The 20169-nt window shown below is 36.1% G+C and overlaps 1 protein-coding gene across 1 annotated transcript in view; it reads left to right on the top strand.

Moving 5' to 3' along the window:
- Positions 1–20169, top strand: part of RSU1 (Ras suppressor protein 1) — an 82959-nt gene that overhangs the window by 10401 nt on the left and 52389 nt on the right. Inside the window, exons 3-6 of the mRNA XM_014059613.2 lie at positions 1199–1249; positions 16066–16186; positions 16974–17092; positions 19764–19846. Coding sequence (XP_013915088.1) covers positions 1199–1249; positions 16066–16186; positions 16974–17092; positions 19764–19846 — 374 coding nt within the window. The remainder of the gene's footprint in view (positions 1–1198; positions 1250–16065; positions 16187–16973; positions 17093–19763; positions 19847–20169) is intronic.

The following is a 20169-nucleotide window of genomic DNA, read 5'->3' as shown; positions in this document are numbered from 1 at the left end:
TAATTCCAATTACATTTTTTTCTTCCTTATAATCCTTCAATCTTCCTGTTATTCTATTTTTAGTCTTAGGGGTTAATCATTTAATTAAGAATTGGTGGGAAATATTTTTCTCCAAGCATGCACATTCTGTCTTCAAAAATGTTTTAAGTTGCCAAGAATGCAAAATAGTTTTCTAATGTATATAATGCAATAGATAATGAAAATTTATTCTTTTACAACCTGTTGGCAGTATCTTGAATGGCACAGATGTCAAGTTAACATTAATTGATCCCTGCTTAAGTATATGAGCATATTAAAGCATCCTGTATTTAATTAGTTAATTATATTTAATTAGTTTTTAAGTTGCTTTATAAATACATAGGTAACTCACCATCAGCTACTTTGTTCTTTCTCACTATTATTACTGTTTTCCCCTTCATCTCTCTTCCCCGGAGTCCAACACAAATACGTACTTCCTCTGAAGGTTAGATAATTATTGCTATGTTTAAGTTGATTGAGTTTATTCTTTGTGAACCAATTGAGTCTTTGAAATGTAGCCAATCTATTTTTTTTTACTTAGTTGAACTTTAATATGAAATAAATCATATACAAACCTATACAGAACATTTACAAATATATACAGTATCTATAGAGCATTTTAATTAAGTATGTTTTTAAAACGATACCTAATACAATAAAAGTCAGATATTGCTTATGTGATGAGTCATAATTCAAAATTTTAAAATGATATTTTGCAAAGCATAGTTCTATGAAAAGTGTTACCGTGTTTCCCCAAAAATAATTTCTTATTTTCTTTTGACCCCCCAATATAAGCACTTGGCCTTATTTTTGTGGTGGTCTTATTATTTTTGAGGTGCAGGAAGTGGCGAATATGGTCACCTCATGGCTTCTGCTCTGTTGCAATATTTTTGGAGAGGGCGTATTTTTGGGGCAGAGTTTAGTTTAGCGCATGCTCTCAAAAGCCCGATTGGGCTTTTTATCCGAGGAGGTTTTATATTCAGGGAAACAGGGTATAGACTTATGGTACTCAAGCCTATCTCACTAACTAGGTCTTTAGGGAAAGTATACAATGTTTTATATGTAAATCTTGCTAGGAAACTATGTAAGAATAACTTCCAACCTGCTATTTACGTACTTTCTGCTTTGTAATTAGAATGTGGGCTATTTATTCATTCTTTCTTTTTCTTTTTCTTTACAGTCAGTCTGTCTCATATCACACAGCTGGTTCTCAGTCACAACAAGCTCACCTGTAAGTACATTTATGCATATTTCCTTTCTTCCTTGATGTAAATGAATTCCTGGAAATTAATTGATTTGAACACGGTTAAATATTACAGATTTTGTAAGTGTATTGTTGAATGTTTCCAAGCCATTTTATAGAATTTTATTTCTGTTCAACATTTTATTGGCAGGAATAATAGCAATTTCATTCAAATAATGTTGTCAACACTGAAATAGCAAAAATATTTATCAGCATATTGCAGAAATCATTTTTCCTTTGCAATTAATGTTATATAGTCCTAATTTTTGCACTGAGGGAACCTTTCCTGTATCCACTAAATGAGAAGGATACTGAAGATAATCTTATCCTCCTACAATTTGCTACTTTTCCATGTCTAACCTGGTAGGTTGGCAGATTAGTTCCAAAGTGGTCTAATATGTTTCATGTATTGTTTGTTTGTTTGAATAGCTTGTAATGGCTTCTAAATTGTATAGTTTGTTGAATATATTTTCATATCTGTATTACATACTTATATATAATGAATTTTGAGACTATTAGTAGTATTGTTTTATTAGTACTTGAACCTTAAATTTCTAACTTAGAAATCCTATGATTAGTGGATTATTTTTGTATGTTATTTAAACATTGCATCTATAGTGAATGTTATAAATTTCTAAATACTGTATCTGTATGTGTGTATACAATTTTATATTGTATACAAACATTTTAAAATGTTATTTTAAAAAACTTAAACTGTTGAAGTTGATGTGTATATGCACGCACATACGTAAAACACTTTTAATTATATTATGGTATAAATGGGCCCCAAGTGTTCAGTTTTCTGCAGAATTATAATCTCTGTCGTTGCCATCAAGCCTTACCTAGAAGTACTTGTGCATATTATTTTGATGTTATTTGACAGCTTTACCAGGTAGACCAAACAAGGAACCAGATAAAATAATTTTAGTTTGTTGTAAAACTACATTAATAGCATCATGCAAATCTGAAAGTACAATTCTCCCACATTAATCTTTACAGCCTGAGAACTTAGGTAATGTCCAGAGGTATGTTCCTACCGGTTTGGCCAAGTAGGTAGTGACTCAACTGGACATGCGCCTGAACCGGTTCTATGTTCGGTGGCGCCATCTTGATTTTCTGTTCTGCACATGCAAGAACAATCTTCCAGTGTCATCTTCCTTTCTATACATATATACAATTAAACAGGGCATGGTTCAGGATAATACAGAAGTCTTTGGATGTACAGTGATGTACCATTTTATGGTTTAAAGGAAGGCTTCTCTGCTGCAAGAAGTCATATTGTATTTGTGTATATTATATACAGGGGAGCATCTGTTCATCAGTGCTTTCAAAGTAAGTAGTACACATAAACACATGAGCTTTAGAGAAAGGTATATTTTGTTTGATTTAGAAAAAGGGTGAGAGTCTAATGGGATTATGTAACGGTTGATTGTGTGATATATTTTTTCACTTTCCAAAACAAGGAGATACTTGAATGGAAGGAATATTTCCATTTTCACATTGTTGATGTGGAAAACATTATCAAAAGTGTATTGGGTAGGAAATATTATAGCAGGATATGCAATTCTCCCCCTGCTCTGAAGGGGAGATCTCTGGAAATAATGGTTTCCACATGATAAAGAGATATTGAGGCTGGAATAAGCAGGGCATGCCTCAAAGAAACTTTCTGTTCATTGCTAAAAAGAAACATTTTGCAACTACTTTCAGCAGATTCACCATAGACCCTAGGTGTGGGAGGACCACAGATGAAATGCTGAGGTCATATGCTGTCTGTGAGTTTCCCAGTCCTGCGCTATAAATTATTCAATAGTGTAAGTGAATTTATTACATATGCCCTATTTCCATTCTATAAGGGTCCTCAAGCTGGTAATCTCACAAACAGGATCAAATATAAGTCATTCACTTGTCATCTGATGGAATTAGTTGTGCTTTTCAGTGCTTAAATATATTTCATTCTAAGCCATACTTTTGAAACTTCTTGTGAGGCACATAGGAAAAAATGTTGCAAGACAGACTGCAATCCAGCTAAACAATAAATAAAAATAAATAGTGTGTCTTACCATTACTAAAAAACTGGATTTCAGTTTTCTTATTTGTCACATTTGGCATTCTTGACCTAATCCCTTAAAAAGATACAATTAATTGTCTGAGCAGATTGTTATCAAAATGACTTGGGAAAACAATGTCAGTGACATTTGATAAGCTTCACTAAGGTCATATTAGCATCTCATACTAGTTTTCTGGCTTATAAATGAGCATGCTTGCTTTGTTGTTCCACTGTTTATAGTAAATATGTCTATTTTCTAGGGTGGTAAATTATTCATGAAAGGTAAGCAGATGTCCAGTGTTTTCCACAGTTAGTGTTTGCAGCCTGACAAAAACCAGCAAGCTTTATCACTACAATAAGTCATAGCTTCTTGCTTTCAGGTTCTGCTACACTTCACCATTTTATTTGTTCCCAGCATGTCTTTTTTTACATTTCTATCCATAAACCTGTCAGAGTTAGGTATACCTGTGTTCTATAGGTAAAGGCAAAGGTTCCCCTTGCACATGTGCTTCCCGACCCTAGGGGGTGGTGCTAATCTCTGTTTTAAAGCCAAAAAGCCAGCACTCTCTGAAGATGTCTCCATCGTCATGTGGCCGGTATGACTAAATGCCAAAGGCGCATGGAATGCTGTTGTCTTCCCACCAAAGGTAGTCCCTATTTTTCTACTTGCATTTTTTACGTGCTTTCGAACTGCTCGATTGGAAGAAACTGGGACAAGTAACAGGAGCTCACTTTGTCATGCAGCGCTAGGGATTTGAACCGCTGAACTGCCGACCTTTCTTATCAACAAGCTCAGTGTCTTAGTCCTGAGCCACCGCGTCCCTTTTCTGTGTATTATAGAAGTACGCATAAGACAACAATTTATGCCTAAAAGTCTTTGGCTAGGGAAGTTTGTCAAGGGAATGTGTCCTTCTTCCAATTCTCAGCCACCCCTGGAGGTCATCTGAGCAAAGACCAAAGGTATCCTGAAAGCAAAGGGGAATTTGACTTTGGAGGAGTAGTGAGAATCCTCTTCTGTCGAATAGAAAACTGAACTCCCACTGTCTGTTCAAGCTGCCTTTTTCCTATTATCACACGCAATAAAATTGCCTAAACTACCCCTAGGCAAAGAAAGAAATGTAAAACAGTGCTTAGGCAGTGTGTGTGTGTGTGTTTGTGTGTGTGTGCGCGTGCACAAAACAATTCTTGTCTCCTCCCCCCTCCCCCATATTAGAATAAAAATGTGGGAGAAACATTTTATTAGCAGTTTTAGCATTGAAAATGCTCCATGTTGGAATAGTGGGGCTCTGAGCTGAGAATGGGGTGCTGGTTAGGATATTTTATGGTGTTGCGGCAGAGCGTGAATGCAGTTCCAGAAAGTTGAATTAAAAGACTGAATCATCCCACCTGGAAGAGAGACAAAAACTGCCCTCTCTTAAGCAGCACCCTCTTGGACAAGAAGCAAAAAGGATTGCAATTGTTGAATTAAAGTTAAGATTATCGGCTGCTGGAAAAACAGCCACTAATGAGGTGTCTATAATTGTTTCTCTTTTTTATCGCTTCTCCGCTTTCTGCTGGGTTGTAGAGGAGGTTTTGTTTTGCATTCCTCGTTTTGTTTATTGGGGGAGAAGCCTAGATATACTTTGGTTGCAGACTTCAGAAGCAGTGGTGATTCAGTGTGTTGATGATTTATGGCTGTGTGCCGATGATATCCAGGCACGTGCACAGTTCACTATTTCTTGGTTGAATTTCTTGAGACAAGCTGCAAAGTAAATCTCAGTAAAGTTTTAAACTTTTCAAGCACAAAGAAAGTTGCTGCAGCCTTCTGGCAATTAGAACAAAGGCTCACAAATTCCTTTTCTCATCTCCATCTGACAACAGATGACAGGGAGACCTGGTGAGAGAGAATCTTGTAGAATCTGAAGAAGGGAACCTTTCAACATGGGTAAAGTTGGGGCAGATAAAGGGGCAGCTTCACACACATGTCAAAAACAACATGCCAGATAGTAGCAGAGCCTCTCAGACACTTGACTCTTGTTAGGATCATTCCTTGGGGAGGACTACAAAATGAATCTAGCAGATTTTGGTTTGCTCAGAAATGATGGATCCATTAATGGATGAAGATGGCAAGAAAGTGATGGAGAGCAGAAAGAAAGAAGAACTTTTCAATTCCCTCTTTGCAGCTATAGTCACATACAAACCTAGTCCAACCTATGAAAAACAACTAAGGGAACAGGAACACAGAAAATAGGCAAGAAATTGGTAAGAAATGTCCATTCTAGATGAGTTCAAATCTCCAGGACCAGATGGATTACATTCCACATTGTCTGAAAGAGTTGGCAGACGTGATCTTGGAACCACTGAAAGAAGTCTTTCAAAGCTCCTGGAGCACGGGAGAACTGCCAGAGGACTGGAAAAGAGGTGATGTAGTTCCAATTTTCAAAAACAGGAAGAAAGTGGATCTAGGAAACTACAGACTAATCAGCTTGACGTCAATAGACAGAAAAATCCTGGAATAGATAAATAAGCAGCAGATTTATGAACACCTAGAAATGAACAAAAGGTAGTTGGTAAAAGCTAGTACCAGTTTGTTAAGAACAGGTCATGCCAGAAAAACATTACTGCCTTCTTTGATAAAGAGACTAAATTAGTGGACCGGGGAAATGCTGTGGATATAGTATACTTGGACTTCAGCATCCCACTTTTTGTGAGATAGAAAGTACCATCAGCAGATGGATTCACAGTTGGCTGACCAACTACACTCATTGTGTAATTCTCAATGGAGCTACATCTATATGGAAGGAATCATTCAGTACATTACCTCAAGATTCTGTTTTGGGCTCAATAGACATTTTTTTAGACATTTAGACATTTTATTAGGATTTATAGGCCGCCCTTTTCCCTGAGGGGACTCAGGGCGGCTTACAATCACAGGGAAGGGGGTGCAATATCAAAAGACAAACAATGTGTGAACAGAAGAAAATAATAAAACACAACTTTCATTCAACAGTCAACACTCGGGCGGGTAAATTGGGAACCTATCCCCAGGCCTGATGGGAGAGCCAGGTCTTGAGGGCTGCGCGGAAGGTCTGGATGGTGGTGAGGGTACGGATCTCGACGGGGAGGTCGTTCCACAGGGTCGGAGCTGCAACAGAAAAGGCTCTCCTCCGTGTAGTCGCCAGTCGGCATTGACTGGCGGATGGGATTCGGAGGAGGCCCAGTCTGTGCGATCTAATCGGTCGTAGGGAGGTGATCGGCAGAAGGCGGTCTCTCAAGTACCCAGATCCACTACCATGGAGTGCTTTAAAGGTGGTCATCAGTACCCTGAAGCGCACCCGGAGATCGACAGGTAGCCAGTGCAGCTCGCGGAGGATGGGTGTAACGTGGGCGAACCGCGGTGTGCCCACTATCACTCGCGCGGCTGCATTCTGGACTAACTGCAGTCGCCAGATGCACTTCAAGGGCAACCCCATGTAGAGCCCATTGCAGTATTCCAGCCTAGAGATCACAAGGGCTCGAGTGACTGTTGCGAGAGCCTCCCGGTTTAGGTAGGGCCGCAACTGACGGACCAGGCGGACCTGGGCAAATGCCCCCCTGGTCACAGCCGACAACTGGTGGTCAAAAGTACTCTTCAACATCTTCATAAGTGATCTAAATGAAGGATAGAAGTGGAACTCATCAAATTTATGGGTGATTCCAAGCTAGAGATAATTGCTAACACTTTAGAAGATAGACTCAAGATATAGAATTGCTATTAGAAAGAACAGAAATTTCCTGTTCATATTGTATTGTGTAAATGTGGTGTACGTCTAAGTTTTGTGTGTGTGCGTGCGTATTTTACATGTTTTTTAATAAAAGGGGGGGGAGAATGATCTCACTAGTCTTTAACACTGGGCCCTATCCAACAAAATGCAATTTATTGGTGAGAAAGTAAGATCTTACATGTAGGCAAGAAAATGCACAGGTATATAATAGGTGGTATATAGGGATATAAAGTATATACTGCCAAGAGCAGTAACTAAGAGAGAGATCTAGGTTTCCTAGTGGACAACCACTTAGATATAAACCAGTATGTACTGCAACTATCAAAGAAGCCAATGCAATCCTATTCTTCCTCAACAGAGGAATAGTATCAAAATCATGTAAGGTTAGTATCGCTAGACTACAGTGTGAATACTGCATCCAGTTCTGGTCACCATGATAAAAAAAAGATATTGATATCCTAGAAAGAGTGCAAAGGTGATAAGGGGTCTGGAAGCTAAACCGTACAATGAGTAGTTAAGGAAATGATATCTAGCCTAATGAAGAGAAGGACTGGGGTGATATGATAGCAGTCTTCTGGTACTTGAGGGGCTATACAAAGAAGAGGAGATGACCTGTTTTCCAAGTACTTGATGATAGGACAATAAGTGGAAGCTCGTCAAAGAAATCCTACCTGGAACTAAGGAGAAATTTCCTGACAGTAAGAGCAATTAATCAATGGTACAGCTTGCGTCCCAAGATTGTGAATGCTTCATCCCTGAAGTTTTTCAAGAAAAGATTGGACAACCATTTGTCCAAAATGATATAAGATCTTGTGTCAGGTAGGGGGACTAGACATTCCTAACTCTTCATTGACAGAGGAACTGAGAAAAGTCACTATATGCATCTGTGGTGCAAGAAAGTAAAGACTGCAAAATTCACATATACAGAAATGATCAATATAGATAAACAGAATACGAGGTGTTTAGTGAACTTTAGTTATTCGGAAGACTGTAACTTTTAGTAATACTGTAAATATTGTTCCATGCTATAAAATTAATCCAAAATTACATCATGTTATTGGAATGAAATAATGTAATCTTCCCTAAATTGATGAACTTGAAATGTGGTTCTAAGATTCTCAAAAAGTCAAACTACAAGCAAAATTAATATTTTTTCTTCTCTTTCTTTCAACTGCATGAAGTGTTCTATTGATCCAGAATTATTTTTGTTTATATGCATTTTTTTCTGTATTATTTAATGTCAGAAACCTTTTGTATTTATTATTTAAATGCTTTTAATTGAAAAATAGCTTTTTTCAGGCTATTTTCTATTTGCTATTTAATAGCTCACACTTACTGATGGTGCTTAAAAATGAGAATTTGGTTGCCAAGTGATATGGATATAGTGTGTGGTATTATGTGAAAGCCATTCCAGTTGCTATTGTTGGGCGAATCCCACATGTTAGCATCCTGCAGTCAGGTGATCATCATTTCCAACTTCCTGCCAGCCAGGTTTCCCATTGACTTTCCATGAAGGCACAAATGGCAATCACATGACTGCAACAGCCTTAACTCTAAGGACCTGTCGTAAGTCCCCCGTGTTCACAGCCATCATAACTTAGAACAGTTGCTGAATAAGCGACCTGTTTCTCAGAAACAATGTACAGTTGCTTTGACTCTAATTATAAATTGATAATTCTTGCATTTTGAATTTATGTTATGCTTAATAACACAGTTTCCCTAATTTACATTTTCTAGTTGCATCTACTGATACATTTTTGTACTGATAAATTAGGCACATAACATACCAATTTGCAAAAAAAGCAACAACAACAATAAAAAGAGGATTAAATAAAAATATCTGTAGGGGGCAAAATAACTCCTTTCTTTGCATTATTTTTCACTGGTAAATGCAGTATAAGTTTACAAATGGGATTATATATTTATTTCTTATTTAGAAATAACTTTTAATTGAGCACTTGAGATAGTTTGATATTATTAAATATCTAATACATCCAATCTACAAATTTATTAAGATTAAAAGTGAAATGAGGTTAATAAATACATTTTAGAAGGCAATTCTCCTTTGTTTCTTCTAAGTTCTGATTGCAGTGTAAAAAACAAAGCATTGCATAATTTATCCAGTGGAGGTCACTGCTGAGATATATTTTTACACTTTGACTTGGACACTTAGAAAACTTGTGAGTGGGTAACTGCATTTGTTACAGAAATATTTGTGAGGAACAAGGTGAACCTTTTTTTAACTTTCATAGCCTTTTTTCACATGGAGAAAAATGGCCAAATTCTCTCTGTATCATCTTTAAATAGTAGAAGTTATATAATTAATTTCGCAATTTTATAGTGATTGATTTTGCATCAATATAATTTCTCTTTTTACATATGCAGGTATGCAACAAGGAATCAGTAGTAGGTGAAAGAAATAGAATTGGAACTTTTTAATGTAGCCATACATCCATGCTATCGCATACATAATTTATTTGGACACCATTTTGAAGAAATGTGAAAGTGAAAAAATTCTGCAAAATTGGCTTTGGGCCCACTTTCTGTTTTTAAATCACATATTTTCTGCTGCCTATAGATATTTAATATTCATTTTGGTATGTGTTTTCCTCCCTAGGTGGTGTTCTGATTATGTTCTTTTCATATTTGTTCAAAGTCTCCCCCCCCCCTTTAGCTCTGTGAATCATGTTCTGTCCAAAAAAGGTGATTTGTAAACACTCTTACTTAAACAAATAAAGATGGCCTCTTAATTGTGAAATATCTGTTTGGAACCAACTCAAATATTGGTTAATAATAATAAGATTATTAAGCAATAATGCTTTTTCAAAAATACAAAATTTTTGACATTTTATATGGTAGGCCTTTATATATTTCAGAATAATATACACAACAGTGGATAACTTTGGGCTGAATCATGGATGTTAATTTTAAAATACTTGAGTTTTAATTTTAAAATCACTCTTGAGTGATGATGTGAAGGCAGGTGTTTAAAAAGTATTAGAATTTTAGAGGAAGTACTGGTAACAATGCAATTTATAAAATATATTGTCACAATATAAAGGGTATAATCCCAGATATGTCCTATAATAATATTTTATTTTTTAAGTCTCTGTGACTTATAACACACTATTATATCGTATCATATCATATCATATCATTATATCATACCATATTACATTAATTTAGCTGTCCTTATGAAAACACAACCCAAGGCATGATTCAAATAACAACATTGTTCTAAAAGTTTTCACTGATTTGATCCTGTCAGATTCTGGATTTTTTTTATCCAAAAATAGGGAGCAGTGACTTGTAAACCTCTAAGAACATATTAATTATAAGTAGTAGTTTAAAATACTTCATAAGTAATGGAGTAAATCTATTTGGTTGTTAAGAGTCAACAACGAACTTGGTGGCGCATAATCCTGGAAGATACAGAAATATTTTATATTAACTTAATAGTTAATACTGAAGCTTAAGTTAAAACTTTATATTTAAATTAGCGTGATTTATTGGAACTATAGTTTTTATTTGGAGAAAAATGGCTTAAAATTTTGATATAAACTAAGGTAGCTTAATATGGAAGTATGCCGTTAGATTAACGAAGTGGACTGATTTAGTGAGGACAGCAAAATAATCTTTTATCTTGTCAAAAATACAAGTATCTGAAGAAACCAAGAAAAGTGAAACTTTTTTGTTTATTTTGTTCTTGGACTATAGCAAAAATTTTCTCAGAGCCTTTTCCTTTTTCTGTATTTTGTATTCTTGGCACAGATTACAGACAATATATATGGGTCATTGTATTTTATTTATTTAAAAGATTTCTAAATTATATTTTATTTCCCAGGATGATATAAAACAAGACTTAGATTAATGCTTTTCTCCTTTGTCATGAATCACAGAATAGCAAAAAATATCCCCTTTGAATCTGCTGCTAGCTGTACGAACAAAACAGCTAGTAGCCTGACAGTGAATTTTCTTTGGGAACATAGTAGAGGGTTTAAAAATCTCCTTGCATCATTGTTTTAATTAAGTTTGTTGTGTCCATACTGATTATTAATTATTTTTAAGCACAAGGAATTTGAAGTTTAGAATTTTATCTAATTTCCCCTTGGATGTATTCTTGACTAGATTGCTTTTGTTGTGCCTGCTAATGTATAAAATAATTATGGTAGACAATTTCTTTTAAAAATCGGATCTCAATGGTTTCCAAATTTCCTGTCTATATCTTCTGTCTGTCTGTCTTCTATACTCTGTCCTAATCAATAAAGACTCTGAATAGGATACAACAGGATTATAACAAAGAAATAGTACAGCACAGACTTTTATAGAAAACTATTAAATAAAAAGCGGGGGGGGGTGTGAAGCTCACAAAGATGCCCTAATACTCAAATTACCCTAAGAGCTAAACTCCCACCGAGACAGCACTTTTTAGCGTTTCATTCAGAGGTGGTATTCAGCAGGTTCTCACCAGTTCTGGAGAACCAGTAGCGGAAATTTTGAGTAGTTCGGAGAACAGGTACTGTAAATACCACCTCTGCCTGACCCTGCCCTTATCTATTCTCTGTCTCCCAAGTCCAAGCTGATCCAGAGCGAATGGAGATTTTGCAGTATCCTTCCCCTGCCATGCTCACCAGGCCATGTTACGCCCACCAAGCCATGCCCACAGAACCGGTAGTAAAAAAATTTGAATACTCCCACTGGTTTCATTTATGAAACACCAATAGGGTTTTGCCCTCTATACCTCCGAACAAAATATTGCTACTGAGAAACTTACTCATGCCTCGTGTATTTCTCAAAAGCGAAAGACCCACAACAACTCTGTGTAGTACAACTAAGTGAGGATATGAGCTATTGTTGCTGGGTGATTTTGACCCATGTAAGGAGATCAGCCTATGATGGGCAAAATGTCTCCTGACCACACTTCACCTGCTCTTCACGGGAAAGTCAAAAACAACTTCTGAGACTTGAATCAAATCTTTTCTGGGAAGCATGCCCCTCTCCAGAGTTACTTTAAGAACCAATGTAATTAGCTTGCCATCTTGCCCTGTCTAATAAACACAAACAGTTCTGTCTTGGTAGAATTTTAACAAGTACAAATGATATGAAAATTGTAGACAGAGATCCCACTCTCCCGTATTAAAATGTATGTCTATTGAATGAGATGAAAGTGTAAAGATTTTATTTTTTGGTGGGGGGTGTCAGTATAAAATTAATAGCACAGATGTAATTATTGTAAGTGTAATAGTTTTTAAAAAACAAATTCAAGGAAAGTTAGATTATCAATAGTAATTATTTTTAATTACTAATATTTACTAATATTACTAATATTTTTAATTATCGTGACCTCAAGACTGGACTACTGCAATGCGCTCTACATGGGGCAGCCTTTGAAGAGTATTCGGAGACTACAACTCGTCCAGAATGCAGCCGCGCGAGTGATTGTGGGTGCACCTCGGTACACCCACGTTACATCTATCCTCCGCGAGCTGCACTGGCTACCGATCGGTCTCCGGATACGCTTCAAAGTGCTAGTCGTAACTTATAAAGCCCTTCATGGTATTGGACCTGGGTACTTGAGAGACCGCCTGCTGCCAATTACCTCCCATAGACCCGTTAGATCGCACAGGGTCGGCCTCCTCCGGGTTCCGTCTACTAGCCAATGCCATCTGGCTACCACCTGGGGGAGGGCCTTCTCTGTAGCAGCTCCGGCCCTTTGGAATGAACTCCCCACGGAGATTCGGACCCTCACCTCTCTCCAGGCCTTCCGGAAAGCTGTCAAAACCTGGCTGTGCCAGCAGGCCTGGGGTTGATGAGTTCCCCTCCCCTCTCGACTTGTATGGCTGTATGACTCTTGTGTATTTTAATTACGTGTATTGTGTTTGTATCCCCTTTTCCCCTTTTGAGTTGTTCGCCGCCCTGAGTCCCTCCCGGAGAAGGGCGGCATACAAATAAACTAAATCTTAATCTTAATCTTATTGGCTCCAAATTCAACATCAGTATGTCTTAAGTTCTAGTTGATAAGTAATGGTAAGGAATAACAACTGATAATACTACTGCTTTATCTCTTATTTCTTACCATCTTAGCCAGAAGGCAGAAAAAAAATATTTGGACAGAATCACCAGGACTCTTAGATCCTCAGGTGATATGGGTGCAGATTTTAGTGGAGTATAGTTGTAACTTACCTTTCAACACCAGCAAATAGAAATCTCATATTCATAACTTTCATCTCTAGCAAAAGAATATATGCCTTTATGCTTTCAGATATCTCCCCCCCCCCAAAAAAAAAGTAAGGTCTCCTTCAAATTAAGTTAAAACTTCTCATTACTACATAGTGCAACTTGTTCTCTCCAGGCTGGTTTTTCAACTTTCCTTAGCCTACAGCTTGATATTCTGTGGAAGTTTTTCATCAAGATACTACTCAGGTCCAAGTCTGTCTGGCCTCTGCTTCAAGATTCTGTTATCTGCTGCTACAATTTATCCAAATATGCTTCTACTTTAATTCTGAAGTATGACAATACAGGAGAAAGTGTTATCATTTGTGATCACCTACCAATCCATAAATATTATTTGCTTGCTTAGATTTTGCTTTAATAAATAAAAGAGAAAATTAAACCAATAGAGAATTTAAATCTTTATCTGAACTGTAGTATTCATATCATGCATCAGGGCTTTTTTATATTTCTGGATAATAGCTAGACATTGATTTGATGCTAATCTGATGTAACCTTTTTTGTGAGTATTGATCATAATAGTATCGTCTTCGGAATTGCCTCAAAAATGATCTGGCTTGATCAGTGTATTATTTATTTTAAGTTAATAGTCAAAGTTTAAATGAAGATTAAATTTAACTGAATTTTAAATTTGAATTTAGACCAAATGCATATCATTTTGAACATCCAATGTTAGTATTATAGTTGTATTATCTACAGGAGAAATAAAGTCACTCCCCAAGATTAAATTCTGAAACACCAAATGTTAAAGGAAATAGAAGCATGCTAAGGTTCCAGTTCTTAGAACACCAGCTGAGATAGTAGTAGTTCTGGTAGTTTGATGGAGCAGGATAAGTGATAGCACTTAAGGATAAGCCAAAAGCTGTTGGTATTTCAAAAGATGATAGAATGGAATGTTTCCTTTACATATATCCTTAATGAAATAACAGCTGCCAGGTAAAAAAAATTCAATACAGGTGCTCGTTCATAAACATTGTTGATTCATCATGAAGCTAAAGCCTACTCAGACATTAAGAGATTTAGAAGGCATGTTAGTGACAACAGAGGTACGTAGCTGGAGACTGCAGGAGTGCATGCCCTCAGAATCCCTCTTATAGATGCTACCAATTTGTAGTTTGAAGTATTGCAGAAGTAAATGTCCAAGTTGCTTAAGTTTATGTTGGGAATTAATGGGATTAATTGTAGAGTTGCCCTGCCTCTGCCATTTTTGAAGTCTAAATTCTGGTGTACTCATTAAAGGTTAAATTGACTAAAAAAGAGTTATAAACTACTCTGTTATAGTGTTAGCTGTCCTGAACTATGATAAGACCTAAAACCATCAACATTTTTACTCACTAATATTAGCTTCATATTTGATATATGTATCACTTGAGTTCTAGATAGACCAAGAAGTCTTGGTAACTGAGACTCACATGTTCATCACCACATGACTAGATCACTGTAACACGCTCTTGGATGCCTCAGGTAGAATCTGTCCAATTCTTGTTTGCTTGCAGAAAGGGGTCATTGAGGGTCCACACAAGAATTCAGGAAGCCTGGGCCCGAAATACAATCCTTGTCCTTTAAAATATCTTGTCTCCTGCCTCCCCTCTTTTCCAGTCTTCTGCTAGTTAGTGAAAACTGTTTTATTAGAATAAGCCATTCAGAATTTAATAGAATTAATGATTCTCAGAGCAATTTTTTTTTCATCCTGTTTTTGTTCTGTATTTTCTTGCTGTTTGTGCATTTTTATGTTTTGTTAGATAGCCATGACCTCTATTCAGAGATATTTACTTACCTAAATAGATTAACTGAACGACTTGAGGATAAGCAAAAATGTAATCGAAATGGGAGTAACTCCTGCTGGCTTCTAAAATCACAATCATATGACTATAGCACTTGCAACAGTATTGTAATGACCACAACTTTGCATATACAATTTATCTTAAAATGCTTGAAATTTCAAATCCAGAAATAAAGGTCCAGGATTTTGTACACATTCTTTAAGTTACTGCATTTAAGATACCTTGATTAAAAATGGTTGTACTATGATTCAGAATTTTGGGTAATTGAAAATTACAAGCAGAGAAACAGGAAAGTTTTAGTAGTAAAATAGATATGAATTGTCATAAGTCACGATTGATCCAAGTGATATAAAATTACTGAAAATAAAACAGATGCAACTAATGATGGCTTAAAACTGTTTTAATGCTGGGAGCAAACCAAATATTACACTATGCTGCCAGAGCATGTTTATGCTGTGATTAGTACAAAAAAATCACTTGAGGACCTACAGGTGGAATGGTGGGTTATGACACGGTGCCTGCTGGGACCACTGGATACTGTTCTGATTTGGTGCTCCTCCCCCCCCCCCCCGAGCTCTTACTGGTATTTAAACTCTTTGCCGCTTCTGCGCATGCGCATGGAGTGTACGGCACCTGTGCGACACTCCGCCAAGCAGCTGGAGCATTGCGGAGGTGTCGCAGAGCATCACAGGAGGTAAGGACGCATGCACGCACTCGTGCTGTGTGCTTTCATGTGATTGATGTTGGGCTCCGTTGTACCATACCGGTTGCACCGGGATCCAGAACCCACCACTGTACAGGTGAAGCCAAGTATCAGAAGCTATCAAGGGCAAATTTCCCCTTAAAATGACAACATATCTAGTATTAACTGATTCTGTTATTGTATGCCTACTGCATTGTACTACATGCTGTATTGTATGATTTAAACATTTCCATTGATGGGTTGATGTGATTTGTGTGTCTATCTTGCTTTTGATGTTGTTTTCTTTCTTTTTGCAGCTGTGTCACCAAATATTGCAGATCTGAGGAATTTAGAAGTACTCAATTTTTTCAACAATCAGATTGAGGAACTGCCAACTCAGATCAGCAGCCTTCAGAAGCTGAAACACTTAAATCTTGGGTAAGTAGAAATTGTGGCCAGTTGTTTTAACTTTGTTTAATTGCCTTTCCCAATCTAATGCTGGCTGGGAATTCTGAGAAGTATAATCTCAACAATCTAGAAGGTACCAGACTGAAAGACTCTTTATAAGATATAGTTGGACAAAATTATTAATTAGTTAGTTGTTTTGAAAAATATTTACCAAATATTATTCATGACCAGCAATTTTATCTTGAAATAAATAGAACTAAAACATTGTTTCTTTCAAATAGCAAATCATTCAACCTTTTGTATCAATATGAAAAATAAAATTGTGTTTCCCAGAATGGAAATAAAATAGAAATTACACTTCCAATTCTGAGTAAGCATGAGAAAAAGATTCACTTTGTTTGTGTTAGGTATAGACTGAAGTACTTGTGGTTTGACGGATGTAAGGATACGATTACAATACCCTGTTAAATTAAAGCACCTTTCCTTAACCACTTCAATTTCCTGATCTTGTGAAGAGCTGACATCCATCTTGAAAGTCTATCAAACCCACTTAAGATTTTGATATTTTTTTAAGGATGCCCATTTATTAATTTGACTTTTTATATAATTCTTCCTGCCTTTTGGTATTTGATCAGGGTTTTTATTATAGTATTGTTAGCTTCTTTGTTTAGGATTGTGCAAGGTATTATTGAAAAGATACTCCATATGGATTTTAAAATATAGTAATACTGATACAGACTATATATACCATGTAAAATGTCACTATTTCTTATGTATCAAAAATAATGCCAATTTAAAAACCTGCATTCATTTTTAGGATGAACAGGCTCAACAATTTGCCCCGAGGATTTGGCTCTTTGCCATCTCTGGAAGTTCTTGATTTGACTTACAATAATTTAAATGAAAAGTCCCTGCCTGGAAACTTCTTCTATCTAAGTAAGAAATAGTATTTTTTTTAAAAATAAAAATAAAACTTTAATCATCTTGAAAAGTTGCTTTGCTTTCTCTAACTGATTTATTTGAGAAAGACTGTCCTAAAAAGAATGTTTAAGATATATGTCTCCTCCTGCGAGTCCTCTTGAATATTTCTACATAGCTTGGCGATTTGTATCTTTTGATCTATAGTCACCTGATATTTGTGGAATAAATGGACAAACAGGTGTGCTTGATAAGCTGCGCTTCAGTCATATTTCCTTGAATTTTATTCACCATTTGTAAAATGAAATTTGGGAAATGCAGTACTCTGTTGAGACCATTACAGGAGCTGTTGTTTGTGTCAAGGAATGCTAGCTGGCAACCAAGTTGTGATTTACTTTCTTTTAATAACTCTTAGTTATATATCTTATAAATATCATGTTCTCTATTGACAATTGGTATCATCAGACAAATGCATTCACTTCATCAAGGCTCAGTGATGCTTTTTTTTTTCTGGATACCATACTTTTCGGAGTATAAGACGCACCCCCCCCAAAAAAGAGGGTGAAAATCTGGGTGCGTCTTATACACTGAATACAGCATTTTTGCCTTAACGAAATCCCGCCCCCTTTGCAAAAAGGGACATTGAGAGGGCTTGGGAGGCTTGCAAAGTGCTCCTGGGGGCTGGGGAAGGCAAAAATGAGCAAAAAAGGGGCTGTTTTTTGCTCTCCCCCCCCCGAAACCCCAGGAGCACTCTACAAGCCTCCCAAAGCTCTGCAAATAATAATCCGAAAAACACAGTAGGTGCATATATGTTTTTAAGGAGGCAGACAGGGGAAGCGGAGACGTAAAGATAGATATACAAGAATATTAAGTTAATTTTTGAAAGTGCCATTTGCTAAGCATATCATTTCTGATATGGCTTTCAGAGAAATCACAGGGTTAGGGTTAGAATTTGAAATCTATGATTCACAAAGAAATCAGCCCACACAGATCAAAAGAAGCTTTTTTCTTTGAAAAACAGTGATGAAACACTATAATTTCAATTTATACTGAATTTAGGATGGAGGATTAAGGCACAGTGCTATGTCTAATCATAGTCCCAAACTAGCTTCCCCTAACCAGAAATTAAGAAACTCTTCAAAATAATTTTAAAAAATTAAAATATTATTGCAAAACTCTATATTCAATATATAGAAAATTTTGTGTAGGCCTGATAATTAAAAAAATATATCACAGTTTGGAATAGAAATGGAATGGAACAATTTGAAGCTTGAAAATGAGAAACTAAAATAAACTTTGCTCTTTCCTAAGCATGAGTGGTATAATCTGCTCAGTTTTGAATATGATTACTGTTTTTTCGAACGTGCTTAGACATTTCAAATGTCTAATGTCTTATTAATGTTCCATTAAGGGTTTTCTTAGGGCCCCATGACTGGAATGATTGAAATATTTCTAGAACCATACAATTTGTATAAGAACTAGGGGGCAGAATGAAAAATCTACAACTAACCCAAATTATTTAAATCTTTGTTCTCTTAAAATGGTTCAACTTTCTGTTTTCATTGTGGAAGTAAAGAGATTTTTATGATGCATAAACAGTTTTTTATTTGTGTGTGTTCCATGCACCAATTCTCAACATTTCATATTTTACAATTTCACCAAACGTTTTGTCAAAAAATCTGGTCAGGAAAAAAACAACTTGTTTTTTCCCCAAGAAGAAGATAAAGTATTAGTGATTGTGTTACAATATTACTAATTAACTTAATTTAAGCACATAAAACATTGCAACAATATTGCTGACAATACTGTCCTATATTGCAAATATTCTAATATAATAAAAATTGTTGTAAATGGCATGTTGTTGATTAGTTAATATCATAATAATAATAAAATAATAATTGTTGGCTAATTAGTGGGGAAGCAATGCTTGCCACTAGGGGGACTATATTTCCACAAGCCTCAATCAAGAAATACATCCAATTAATGAATGTGTGTGCTAATGAGCTGAAACAGTATTTAGCAATATATGCACAGCCTTCCCCTAAACTCAACCCACAAATTTTACCCAAATAATTTTTGAGAGCTAACTAACTCATAACATTGTTTTATTGTATTTTAACTGAAGAAACACTCTGTAAAAATGCTCTTGGAGGCTTCAATTTGCCTTCATTCTTTTCCATTTCTCTCTCTTGAGGGCTCCTTCCACATCTGGGGAGGGGAATTGTGTCCCGCTGATTATTTCTGCATATTTGAGAAATAATATCCTAGTCTATTTTTTTTTAAGATGTTACAGCTTCTTGTTTCACAAATCTAACAGATGTATACAAAATAACCTTTTAAGGGAGATTATGGATGCTAATTTGAATAACAGTTAATAATAAGCTTGGATAGTTTCCGTCTTGACAAGTTAGTATTGTAGTGGCGTGCTACAACCTGCCAGAGAGCAATGTAGTAGAATTTTTTAATTATGTCGGCCCTTTTGGATATAGATGTTTTCCTGAGCAGAGCAATAGTACATAAGCCAGTAAATCTAAGTTTGACCTGCTTGTTATTATTGTGAGCCTTGGATATGTCAAAGGCTTTTCACCAAGTCAGGGTTATTAATCAAACCTGACACATTTTCATTGATCAGGTCTCAAATGGTCGAGTTGTATGCCACCCTGTTTATATATTACTGTTTAATTTGCAGCCACCCTGCGTGCACTCTATCTAAGTGACAACGATTTTGAAACCCTGCCACCAGATATTGGGAAGCTCACAAAGTTGCAGATAGTAAGTAATTTATCTAAATTCTTGGGGGGGGGGGATCAATTTATTTTTGCAGTCCTAGTTTGAGTAGAATCAAATCAATTTGCAAGAAGTCATGGGAGTTTATAGGAGTTAGCATCAACACCTGTATTGTCTATTTTTAATCAGAAAGTACTTATGCATACTTCGGAAGGATGGGTGGAGTGAAATAGCAAAAAGAAAAAGAGCTAGTTTCTGACAAGCCTTGGTCTACTTCTTTTCAGCTGAGAATTGATCTGATAACTTCATCCTGTAACAGGCTTAATATCCTTACTAAATTAACCTGTTTTCTAGTATTATATATACAT

The sequence above is a fragment of the Thamnophis sirtalis genome, unplaced genomic scaffold, assembly GCF_051295495.1.
Source record: "Thamnophis sirtalis isolate CommonGarterSnake01/CBP01778 unplaced genomic scaffold, rThaSir2_p1.2 scaffold_4, whole genome shotgun sequence".
Lineage (NCBI taxonomy): Eukaryota > Metazoa > Chordata > Lepidosauria > Squamata > Natricidae > Thamnophis > Thamnophis sirtalis.
This window is presented reverse-complemented; position numbering and strand designations above follow the sequence as displayed.